The 13,013-nt window shown below is 45.1% G+C and overlaps 1 protein-coding gene and 1 pseudogene across 1 annotated transcript; both read right to left on the bottom strand.

The window, feature by feature from the left end:
- Window positions 1-1,017: 1,017 nt before the first annotated feature.
- DEFB123 (defensin beta 123) lies at window positions 1,018-8,582 on the bottom strand. The gene is made up of 2 exons (XM_032859367.1): window positions 8,340-8,582; window positions 1,018-1,266 (listed from the first exon to the last, which is right to left on the bottom strand). The coding sequence occupies exons 1-2, from the start codon at window positions 8,395-8,397 to the stop codon at window positions 1,121-1,123; spliced, it is 204 nt and encodes a 67-aa protein (XP_032715258.1). The 5' UTR covers window positions 8,398-8,582; the 3' UTR covers window positions 1,018-1,120.
- A 3,151-nt stretch (window positions 8,583-11,733) lies between these two features.
- LOC116868722 lies at window positions 11,734-12,026 on the bottom strand (annotated as a pseudogene).
- Window positions 12,027-13,013: the final 987 nt, after the last annotated feature.

Here is a 13,013-nt window from a genome sequence, read left to right on the forward strand (position 1 = left end):
ATTCACACACAGAAATCTGAGAATTAATGAATAGTTGTTATTTTTAACCCACTAGGTTTTAGAGTGATTTGTCATGTAACAATAAAAAATGATATAGTATTTCTGTGTGTTTTAGTTCAAATTATTCATCCTTTTAACCTTTCCCTCTAATTAGTTTAACATGTTTATAATAGTTATTTTAAAGTTGTCTGTGAAGTCCAACACCTGTTCCATGTTTGGATTTGCTGCTATTGGCTATTTTTAGTCAATTGGTTATGTTATGCATCTTATTTTCCTTCCTTTGTCAAGGTCTTTTAATATCTTTCAATCGTGTGCTAGAAATTGTATTTAAAGGAACTGCGGAGTGTAGAGTAAGTGTTGTTTTCACTCGGGGAAAGTATAGCTTCTGCAAACCAAGAGAGAGATGCATTCTCCTCGGGTTTGCATACAGGTACAAAGGAACATTTTGGAATTTCAAAGTAATGATTTTTTAAAAGATTTTTATTTATTTATTTGAGAGAGATAGAGAGCATAAGCAGAGGGAGGAGCAGAAGGAGAGGGAGAAGCAGGATCCCCACTGAGCAGGGAGCTGACCATATGGCTCGATCCCAGGACCCCAGGATCACAACCTGAGCCAAGGGCAGAGGTTTAGTGGACTGAGTCACCCAGGAGGCCCTTCAAAGTAATGGTTTATTATTAGATGATCATGAGGTTACAGAGATTAATAATGACTAAAGATGGCTAATAAGAGCACAATAGAATTATCAAGAACAATCTGAGTTAATCTCTGAAAATGAACACCCTGCTACCTTAAAAAATTCTAGGAACACCAGGTTACATAAACACACTTTTTATCAACTCATGGAACAATGATATCATCATATGTCATATAGATTCTAGAAGATTCCACTGCACACTTGTGAGCCAGCAAGACTGAAAAAGACAAATACTCTCGTATTATTATTGTTATGAAAATATTTTGACTTCACCTGAAAGGGGATTTCCTGAGTACTGCTGGGGTAGACAAAGAGACGAACACAGAGATCAGCTACATGTGTTTATTGACAGAATTTAGGAATCCACTGCAGTCAGACTCAGGGCAGCTCCATCTGCGTTTTCATGGCTTCAGGCTTCAAAGAACTTAAAATGGCCATAGCTTTTCTCTTGGCTGGAACTTGGGCTTCACACAGCACAGTTTATTATTGGTACAGTAAACATAGACCCTTTCTCTTTTGGAGCATTTCTGGCGGCATCTGCCATGAAGATTCCAGCATTTTTGGGTGCCGCCTGACACAAAAAAGAAAGAAGAATGGAGACAGTGTCAGCCCTGAGAAGAGGTATTAAAGCAGGTCTTTGACCGTTGGCCTCCTTTTTCTCTCCTTCCCTTTTTAAACATTGTGGTAAAATACAAAGAACATAAAACTTACTAGTGCAAGCATTGCTTTTGTTTTTTTAAAGTTTGTTTATTTGTTTGTTTATTTATGTAATCTCCACACCCAATGTGAGGCTCAAACCCATGACCCCGAGATCAAGATAGCATGCTCCTCCAACTGAGCCAGCCAGGTACCCATTAAGCATTTGAAAGTGCATGGCTCAGGGGCATTAAGTATATTAACAGTGTTATGCAACCATCACAACCATCCAATTCCAGAACTTTCTAATCATCCCAAAGAGAAACCCTGCACGCCTCTCTCCAGCACTGGGCAATCACCAGTTTACCCTCCACTCTGTTGATGTGCCTACTATGGACATTCTATGCCAATGGAATTATGTACCGCGTGGCCTTTTGCGTCTAGCTTCTTTCACTCAGTGTGTGTTCATGGGTCATCCATACTGGTTGTTTTTTGGCTTTGTTTTTGGCTAAACTTCCATCACTTTCTTCATAATTTTATTTATTTATTTATTTATTTATTTATTTATTTATTTATATTTTTGCCAAGGTCTATCATTAAGAGGTGGCTGCACTTAAGTTTTTTCTCATCAATTACAGTTAAGTACACATAATATAAAATTTGCCATCGTAGCCAGTAGCCATTTTTAAGCACACAGTTCGAGGGTGCTCAATACATTGTGGGTAGCCATCATCGCCAGCCACCCGCATAACTCTTCATCTCGTTAAGACTGAAATTCTTTTACTCATTCAACAGTAATCCCCATTTTCCCCTTCCCTGGAGCCCCTGGCAATAGCCCATCCATATTTTTGGGGAGGCCTTTCCTGTCCCAGGATCTTGCTCAATCAACAGATTGCAAGACTTGCCAACACAGCTCCCGGAAGAAGTGTTCTGACAGTTTTGGGGGTGAGATGGCACCCATGACCTCAACCTAGAGGCACACGAATCTGGGACAGTTTTTCTATTCCAGCCACAGGTTTTGCAGCAGTTAAAGATGAAATCCTCTGCTTGAACCAAATGAGGACCTGTACACCCTTCTCTGTTCTGAAAAGCCCCACGCCTGCTCCGACTCGGGTCTTCAGGGGCTCTGGCAGCTGAACGAAGCCTGGGACCTCCAGTTGTATCTGTTAAACCACTTTTTTTGGACAGTTAAAGCCCTGACTCTTCTCTATTTCCTTCCTTTGTAAGTTAATTTTAAGTTTCATTAATTTGTAAATTTTATTATTTCCTTCTTCCTGCTGTAGGTTTTGACCAGGTGTATTTTGTGATCCGGAGTAAGCTTTCTTTGAGACGATCTTTTGATCAATACAGGGGAGAGAGTCTAGGGGGAAATCTGTGCTTCATTGAAAAAATGCATCGTCTGGAGCAGGGGTTCTCAGCTGGGGTGATTTTGCTCCTGAGGGGATATTTGGAATGAAATGTGTGGAAACATTTATAGTTGCTGCAACTGGTGAGAGGTGCTTTTGGCAATTAGTCAGTAGAGGCCAAGGATTCTGCTAGATATCGTAAATGGACAGCCATAACAAAGGACTATCTAGCCCAAAGTGCTAAAAGGTCAATAATGGTCAATAGTGTCAATCATTCTTGGTCCAGGTCTTTAGGGCTATCTGATTTTGATTATGTGGGAATTATTTTACGACTCTATGAGCTGTTGATAAACAATAGTAGGGCAAAAATAATTATTTCTCTAGGGGCGCCTGGGTGGCTCAGTGGGTTAAGCCTCTGCCTTCGGCTCAGGTCATGATCTCAGGGTCCTGGGATCGAGCCCCGCATCGGGCTCTCTGCTCTGCAAGCAAGGAGCCTGCTTCTCCATCTCTCTCTGCCTGCCTCTCTGCCTACTGATCTCTCTCTGTCAAATAAATAAATAAAATCTTAAAAAAATTATTTCTCTCTATTTTCAAGTATATTCTTTTGCATAGAGGTTCAGTGGATTTCCTCTCTTCCCCTGCACCATGGCGGGGCGGGACCAGTTTCTTTCTTTCTTTCTTTTTTTTTTTAAAGATTTTATCTATTTATTTGACAGACAGAGATCACAAGTAGGCGGAGAGGCAGGCAGAGAGAGAGGAGGAAGCAGGCTCACCACTGAGCAGAGAGCCCGATCTGGGGCTCGATCCCAGGACCCTGGGATCATGACCTGAGCCAAAGGCAGAAGCTTAACCCACTGAGCCACCCAGGCGCCCCGGAAAACCAGTTCCTATTTAAGCTTTGATCCAGTTATAAAATCTGCCTTGTTCTCTCATTATGAGTTATATAAAATCTTTAACACAAGCTCATATGTACATATAAGTATACATACATATATATGAGCCAGGAATTTTTTTTCAAGGTTTTACTTATTTTGTTATTTGAGAGAGAAAGAGAGACAGAAATAGTGACAAAGAACATGAGTGGGGAGGAGAGGGAGAAGCAGGGAGCCCAACATGGGGCTTGATCCCAGGACCCCGGGATTATGACCTGAGCCGAAGGCAGAAGCTTAACTGACAGAGCCACCCAGGCACCCCTAGGGTTTTTTTTTTTTTTTAATTATCTTTTAAAACTTCTTTTGAACCCTAAGCAGACTACCACCACAAGAACTAAGCTCTGAAAAAATATACCGAGAGAAATCTGACATGTGATGCCGACACTAAGATGGCTAACGGGTGTTTCTTTCCGGATTGTATGAAATGGAGCTTGGTGGAAAATTTGACCCATCACAATAAAGAAAACCCATAGACTCTTGTTCTTCTTTTTAAAAAAGATTTTGTTTATAACTAATGTCTACACCTAACATGGGGCTTGAACTCAACCCCATCAGGAGTCACATGCTCCACTGACTGAGCCAGTTGCTGCACCGGAAACTTATCATCTGTTCTAAGATGACACTGGTGGAGAAGTTTGAACAGATCAGTGAGGGCAGCTCCAGTATATGTCCCTCTCTCCAGCTTAATAACCCTCGGAAAAACAGCAAAAGAAGGACAGGAAAAGGAACCATTGTCTCAGGGACTCTGCACGGCTGCCTAAATCTCAAGGATTCGAATATGTACTCACTTCTGTCTGCCTTTTCTGTGGAGGACCAGAGGCTTTTCCTTGCCAGAAAGCAACAGTGTTTTCTGTGACTAAAAACAATTGTAGTTTGTCTTCCTATGTGGGAAAGCCTACCCGCCTTTCTAGTGACCGAGGTGCTCTTTTTCCTGGGATATTAATTAAGGAAGGGCAGTTTTGCCAAAAATCATGCCGTCCTTATCATTCTCAACCTTCAGAAAAAATGAAAGAACTTGCCGTATGTTGAAATTAAAACTTGCTAAACTGACAGAAGGCCCTGAAGAGCCCAAGTGACTCATAATTTGTTCATGGGTCCAATATTTACTGTTTTTCTCCCCCCAGCAAATAGTAGAAGGCCACGATATCTTGCCCAGCTCCTTTTTCTTTCCTTGCTGTACAGTTGGATTAAGTTGGAACAATTTATTGCCTTTTCATGTCAGGAATCAAACTCCCGCTCTTGAACTCAGTGGTTGGGGATGCGTATATTCTGCAAAACACCTGTTCTACATGGTGATGAAAAAGAATTGCGCAAAGAAGCTGAAGAACTTGGAATCAATCTAGATGGGCTTACTAGTCCTGGGGATAGGTTTTATACGATGGCAATTTCTAGGGAAACAGTCTGGAGGGCACTGGAGAAGTTCAGGGCAGCACCTGAGTTTTCCATGTGCTCCTTCATGAAGTCATCAGAGCCACTGACAATGTCACTAAAAATACTACCATAGTCTTTTGACAATTCTAGGAGTTCCAGAAAGCCATTGTCCATCATCAGCTGGGATTAGACATCATCTTGCCATGTGAGGGAGACACATGTGGAATTGTTGGTAATGTCTGCTACATTCATATTTCCCAGAAAGCTTTCTTTCTTTCTTTCTTTCTTTTTGTTTAAAGATTTATTTATTTATTTGATAGACAGAGATCACAAGTAGGCAGAGAGAGAGGAAGGGAAGCAGGCTCCCTGAAGAGCAGAGAGCCTCATGCAGAGCTCGATCTTAGGACCCTGGGATCATGACCTGAGCCGAAGGCAGAGGCTTTAACCCACTGAGCCACCCAGATGCCCCCCTAGAAAGCATTCTGATATGTGCGTGTGTGTGTGTGAAGGCATCCACGTAAGCAACCAAAGCATTTGTTGAGTGAACCATATAGTCTGACTTCTAAGACTCATGAGTTTGTTTCTGGTGGCTTTTCCTGGATATTCCCAACAGGACTCTGGTCCTGGGTGCACACTTTTGTTAGTGATGCTTTTTCTCCTGAGAGGAATACTACTCACTGCGGCACCTGGACTCAATGGATTAAGCCTCTGCCTTCAGTTCAGGCAGGGTCCTGGGATCGAGCCCTGCATCGGGCTCTCTGCTCAGAGGGGGAGCCTGCTTCCCCCCCTCTCTCTGCCTGCTCTCTGCCTACTTGTGATCTCTCTCTCTGTGTCAAATAAATAAATAAATAAAATCTTTTTAAAAAAGGAATATTACTCATTAAGTGTGCCCTATCATGTCTAATCAAGATCACTTTGAATAGAAAGTATTAATATGAATTAATGAGATATTTTATATGTATTCAATGTGTTGATTTTCCCACCCAGTTCTGTCTACTGAAAAGACATGGAATGAAAGACTAATTTAGTAGAATGAAAGACTAATTAGATTGAATATCTCTAGCATCTAGATCACGGTTCTGAAATACCACTTCCCTACTTAGAAAAACAACAACAACAACAACAACAACAACAACAACAAAAACCCGAGAGCTTCTTGAAGAAATGAAGATTTCAAGACCTGGGGCAGGAATTGTATAAGATGAGCCTAGAATGTCTCGTCACCCCAGATAGCCAGCTACAAACCAGTGAAACTGCTTTTGTCACTTAACAAAAGGACAAAGTCTCAAGTCACATCTTTCAGAAATTTTGTATTTGAAATCATATGGGCAGGACTGGAACATTACATTCTTTCCTGAGGATCCACTCTCAAAACAGAAAAGTAGGGGCACCTGGGTGGCGCAGTGGGTTAAAGCCTCTGCCTTCGGCTCAGGGTCCTGGGATTGAGCCCCGCATCGAGCCCCGCATCGAGCCCCGCATCGGGCCCTCTGCTCAGCAGGGAGCCTGCTTCCTCCTCTCTCTCTCTCTGTCTACCTCTCTGCCTACTTGTGATCTCTGTCAAATGAATAAATAAAATATTTAAAAACAACAACAACAACAACAAAACCAGAAAAGTATCCTTGATATCAGAGCCAAGGGCAGACTGTCAGAGAAGGGGTTTTGGGATACAAAATTCCACATCTCTCTTCATTTTGTACTTTCCATGGAAATGAAACCCTGAATCCGTTTCTCAGTCTCGGCCTGGTGTTAATCCCTTTTCACATGAAGTCTATTAAACACTACTTCACAGAGAAAGACAAATGCCTTATGATTTCACTCATATGTGGAATTTAGGAAACAAAACAGATGAACATAGGGGAAAGAAAAAAAGAAGAGAGAGGGGAGCAAACCATAAGAGACTTTTGGCTATGGAGGACAAACAGGGATGCTGGATGGGCTTTTGCAGGGGAATGGGCTAACTGGGTGATGAGCATTAAGGAGGGCTTAAGTGGCTTAAGTGGTGAGCAATGGGTGTTGTATGTAAGTGATGAACCTCTAAATTCTACTCCTGTAGCCAATATTACACTGTAAGTTAACTACAGTTTAAATAAAAACTTGAAACAAAACAAAACACATAACTTCATTTACATGTTACCCAAGCTCCGTCCCTCTCCTTAATCCTATAGAAACCTTATTTGTTCCATCTTTTGTCCCACAGTTCCTTTATTGTGTATTTTCCTTTGCTGTGCCAAGTTAATACGTCTAACTCCATCAGACTGCAAATGTGTTTCTTGTGGTGTCTCTAAGCTGGGCTTTCTCACAAGGAAACTATCACAAACCAGCAGGGATATATGTAGTAAGGCTACCACAAGTCAAAGATGGGACAATTTGACTTTCTGCAGCAATAAAGGTTGCAATGAATAAAAATTCATCAAAGATATTAAAAACTATTTTGTTACATTTGGGGGAAGCTTTAGCCAGCTGAACGGGAGGGGTGGATAGTGAGGCCAGGGGTAAGGGTGGGGGATGGGCAAGTCTGAACATGGCCTGAACCCGGTTAGTCTTCCCATGGCCCCCTCATCTGGTAGACAAGGCCCCTCAAGACCTGGACCTTGAATGTTTCCTCAGTTTCCCCCTCACCATGCCCCTAACCCCAATGGTGTGCCAGTTTTCTGAAGGCCCCATGCTCTCTTCCACAGCTGGATCTTTCTTTGAATAAGCTGATTTCTGTCTGGGCCACCCTTCCTGCTTCCTTCTCTTCTCCATCCCCTTCTAATCTCAGCTTATTTTTCAGGACTCAGGGTATCCTGTCAGGAGGACTCTCCTGGCCCTCAGACTGGGCTGGTCCCTCCCATGTGCACCTCAGATCCCTAGACCCCTCTGTCAGAGCTCATGCCACCCTGGGTCATAAATGCCCTTCGTTGTCTCCCCCAGGGCCATTGTCATTTATCTCTGTGGCCCTAGGCTCTGACACAGGGTCTGGCACAGAGGCAGCAACCAGTGTATGTGAGTTTTTCTCTCTGGTTGAGGTGGTTGTGATCTTTACAAAGCCGAGAACATTCTGGGGACTTGGTAAAAGGTCCACGGTTGCCCTCTTCTTCCTGCTTCTCCCTCGCACCCCTTCCATTCTTTCTCAGGTGCAAGACCACCTGCACCTGCTTCCTGAGAGAGCACAGATGGATGGCACGGCTGGGCCAGAAGCTCTAGGTGTTGTGGTTGACACCTAAGCTCTGGCACCTGCTGTGGGCGAGGGTGCCTCCTCTCCGTGCTTCCAAAAGGGGTGCTACCGAAGCTGGGCAGCCCATCCTCCCGGGCCTGGGGATTCCGCGACCACGTCTCAGTCTGCACACCCTGCCCCTCCCCAAGGCGGTCCAGGTTACCTGGCGTGAGCTGGGACAAAAGCAGCAGAGCGGCCAGAGTCAGCAACAGGAGCTTCATGGCTGGAAGTGGCCCAAGGTGAGGCTGCAAGTCCGAGGGGATGGCAAAACGAATGGGGCAGGGCTCCGGCCTCTCTGGCTTGGAGGTCCCTTTGTTCAGCGGGACCGATGTCACCCGCACGTGCCCTCAGCCGCCCACGGCTTCGGCCCCCGCGCTCCGGGAGCCCAGGGTCTGCAGCCACACACTCCGAGTTGGCACGCCTTCTGCGGTCATTTGGTCAGCGGGGGTGGGGTCGACTGGGAGGGGGCGGGAAGGGGGGCCGGCAACCGTGTCCAAGGTCCTTCCACCAGCTCTAAACCGCCTGCACCGAAGGACCGCCAGGGGGCGCCAGGCATGCGGAACGCAGAGGGGCTGGGGAGACCTCGCCCGGAGGGTGACGGCACCTGCAGGTGAGCCCACCTGGCGTCCCAGGCAGAGGAAGTCGACCCTGAGACTTACGTTGGGGTTGAGAGTGAGAAACATGGTGTGACCGGAGGGAAACCGGGAGAACGGTGGTGAGAGATGAAGCTCCCAGCACCAGCCTGGCGGTGCCCTCTGCCATCCGAGGGCCAAACGCGACGTGTCCCCTTTACCCCTGGGGGCAGGTCTTCTGGACCCGGGGCGGAGCCCTTCCCCAGAGATCCAGGAATCAGCTGTTGGGGTCCCTCCTCTGAACTCCCAGGTCCGGAAAGTCCCTTTGTCTCCCTTTCTTTCTGTAGTCACTCTTCTGTTTTCAGAGTTCTCTTGTTCTTTCAGTCTTCCAAAAACGTGTGACCAATTCCTTGAGTTAAACATCCTGTTGCCTTCCATTTCCTGACTAGACGCTATCCTCACTGGCGTCAAGGGTACAAAAGCATATGTAGGGTTTACAAGACAAAATGACTCTAAAACTATTTCCGTAGGGGCAACAGAATGAGGAGGTTGAAGACTGAAAAATAGAAATAATGAGGTCAGGAAGTATAAACAACTTTTTTTTTTTTTTAAAGATTATTTATTTTAGAGAGTGAGCTAGCGAGTGTGGTGGGGAGGGGCTGAGGGAGAGAGAGACAGTCCCAAGCAGACTCCCGGCTGAGTGCAGAGTCCAGTGTGGGACTGGATGACATGGGACATGATCCCAGAACCCCCAGATCATGACCAGAGGTCGCCACCTGAGCGGAAATCAAGAGTCGGTGGCCCAACCAACTGTGCCACCCAGAACCCTCCAAACAACTCCTTCTGAAACCTTGATGATGAAGAGGAGTCAGTGGGGAGAAAGGGACACAGTGCCTAGAGGCTAGAAACCTGCCCTATCGTGTTCATTTCCGTTAAGGAGGCACATCTCTTTAAACAGTGTGTTCCTTGAGGTTGATCTGGGAAGGAGCAGAACCGTTATCAGTATTAGGGGCCAAGGAATTTATTATAAGAATTAAACTTTATTCAGAGTTTATTTATTTATTTGATGGACAGAGATTATAAATAGGCAGAGAGGCAGGCAGAGAGAGAGAGAGAGAGAGGGAAGCAGGCTCCCTGCCTAGCAGAGACCCCGATGTGGGGCTCGATCCCAGGACCCTGAGATCATGACCTGAGCCAAAGGCAGAGGCTTAACCCACTGAGACACTCAGGTGTCCTAGAATTAAACTCTATTCAATTGCAGAAGGAGCTGGGAAAGTGAAGATCTGTTCAGGATGGTAGTGGGGTCCCCAAGGGAGCTGGTGTAGAAGTCTGAAAGACAATGGACAAAAATACGAATAGACAATTCCCAAAAAAGAATTAAAAGACTCGTGAACATGTGAAAAGATGTTCAATATTACTCAGAATAGGAATTTTAAAAAGCTGTTTGTTGTGGATTGAATTGCACGTGCCCTTCCCCCCTCGCCCCAGCCCCCAAAAGAGAGATGTTCAAATCCCAACCCTAAGCACCTGTGAATGTGACTTATCAGGAAATAGGGTCTTTGCAGATGTAATTGCGTTAAAGTGAAGTGGTACTGGATCGGACTGGGCGGGGAAAGGAGGAAAATTTGGACAAAGACCCTCAGGGAGAAGCCATGTGACAATGGAAGCAGAGACTGGGGTGACACAGCTGCAGGCCAGGGGACACTAGGCAACCACCAGAAGGTAGGAGAGAAGCACAGAACAGATTTTTCCCTTGGAGCCCCCAAGGAGGAAGTGATCCTGCCAACACTGGTTTTGAACTTCTAGTCTCCAGAAGTGTGGGAGAAGAAAATTCTGCTCTCTCTTTCTCTTAAATAAATAGATAAATACTCTTTAAAAGGGGAGGGGGGAAAGGGAGGGGCACCTTTCGGAAAAAAAAGAGGATGGCTCAGTCAGTTAAGTGTCTGCCTTTGGCTCATGTCATGATCCCGGGGTCCTGGGATTGAGCCCCAAAATGGGCTCCCAGCTCAGTGGAGAGTCTGCTTCTCCTCCTTCTGCCCCTTCCCTGCTCATGCTCTCTCTCTTTCAAATATATAAATTAAACATCTTAGAAAACAAATTTTGTTCTATTAAGTCACCCAGGTTGTGGTCCTTTGCAGTGGCAGTTCTGGGAGACGGATACATCATCATGTCAAGTTTATTATTACTAAGACACTAATGTATCTTTAGGTGTTTATGACAATGAACAAGGAACATTGTTGTTTCTGCCCAAATGGAAACGTCTGTGCCCTTGTTCCTTCTTTTCTAAAGAAAAAAAAAATGTGCTACAGGTCATTTAGACATGCAAACTTTCTCTCTCTCTCTCTCTCTCTCTTTTTAGCAAGAAGTTTATTTAAACAACAGGATGCTTGACTTGAAGGGAAAATGATCTAGGATTCATTTCTTTTAGAGTAATTCATCCATGCTTAAAGACATTGCCTTACATGTAACAGCTATGTACAAAAAAGTTATAACATTGTCCTTGGTTTTATAATGATAAATGAAAACCATTAAAATTCTCCAATTGAACAAGGTATGCAAGGATTTTTATGTTGCTCTTTTTTTGTTGTTGTTGTTAAACAGTGAGAGAAAAATAACTTACCAGAATAAAAAGATAAGAGCTGAATGAACATGCCACGAATAGAGAGAGGGGGTATTTTCACAGATGCAAAATACAGACAGAAAATACTCCATAGGATGGGGTATTTTCCCAATCCCTTCTCCATTTGATGTCGATTAAAACACACCCTTGGCCATTTAGTTTAAAAAAATGCAATATGCTTTTGCATGTACATAGTCACCTCATGTACAATAAAGGAATGGGGAAGGGGACAATAAAAAAATCGAGAAAATGATACTGTAGTAGTCAGGATGTGGTGGAACCAAATTGCAGTTTTCTCATGGAGAATGTCTTTCTGGTCTGGAAGAACAGAGTTGAGTCTTAGAGTAAAATAACAGGTTCCCTTCTTAGTAGACACCTGTCCACTGCTGGAATACGTCAGTTGTATCTTCATCCTCCATTTCCAGCTGTGCAGATGGGTCTGCTTCATTGACTGGCTGCCCATCAGATTGGAACCTGATCTGCTGTATAGACAAACCCTGTAATTGACAATGGGCTTTCACGAGTTTACTGAGTGGTGTAGCCTCTTAATCTTAAACTGCACTGTGAACCATCCTGCCTCGCCACCGTCAAGTTAGTAGAACCGTTGTTCTCAGTCTTGACTCCTTCTCTGGGCTTTTCAGTGGTCATGGTGAGTGCCGGAGTCTCAGGTGTCACTTGACCAAAGAGGTGTCCCAAATCCTCCCTGAGCGAGCACCCAAGCAGCACCAGGAGCGGGGGATGGGGGGTTGGTGAGTCGGGGGAGAGTGCATGTGCGTCGGAGGCATGCAAGCTTTTAGTGTATTCACTTGTTTTCTTTGGGACGCTGAATTGACCTCTGAACACGTAAAAAAGAAAAAAGAAAAAAGAAAAAAGAAGGATCACATGTTCTAGCCCATCTGCCCCCATCTCCAACTCCAGACAAGGAAGTTGTTGAAAAAGAGGACATTTCTGCTGCATCTTTCAAGTCTTGAATAAATATGGAAATAAGAGGTGCTAAGGGTTAATGTTGGGAAATGCTCCAAGTGGGACCCAGGTACGCTTTGGACTGCACTTTCTAGAAGCCTCTAAGGCTGAATGCCACTGTGGTCTGGACAGCTCCAGGATTCCAGGAAGCCGACTGCGAGAAGAGATCATGGGCGGCTGTTGGTAGCAGTAATGAAGGGCTGTTTATAGCTTTCCCAGAAAGATACCAAGGCTGGGGTGCCTCCCTTAAAACATTTGCCTGGGTCTCCAACACCACCTTGTCGGGGGGGTGCCGGTGTTGTCAGAGGCAGCGTCTGCCGGCAACCAGAGGTGCACTGGGGCGGGGGGGACCTGGTAGCCCATGGGGCACCTTAAGGTGATGAAGAAACCACAAGTGTCATGGGCAGGCAACCTGGTCTTTACACAAACACGGGAGTGCCAGTCTCCCAGGACTCCTCAAAATACGACCACTCTACCCCGTTCAGGGTACCGTAGATGACCCGTACTGTTTGTTCCAGACATTGCATTCCAGGCAAAAGTGAAAAGACAGGACTTCTGTTGGCAAAAACATGATGTTCAGCAGCATTCCATTCGCCCTGATTTTCAGCATCCAGAGAACAACGGCGTGTGAGGCCCGGCTTGATCCCTACAGCCCAGCTCTTCCAATCTGCTCATTGGTGAG

The sequence above is a fragment of the Lontra canadensis genome, unplaced genomic scaffold (assembly GCF_010015895.1).
Source record: "Lontra canadensis isolate GAN:19392208 unplaced genomic scaffold, GSC_riverotter_1.0 scaffold16, whole genome shotgun sequence".
Lineage (NCBI taxonomy): Eukaryota > Metazoa > Chordata > Mammalia > Carnivora > Mustelidae > Lontra > Lontra canadensis.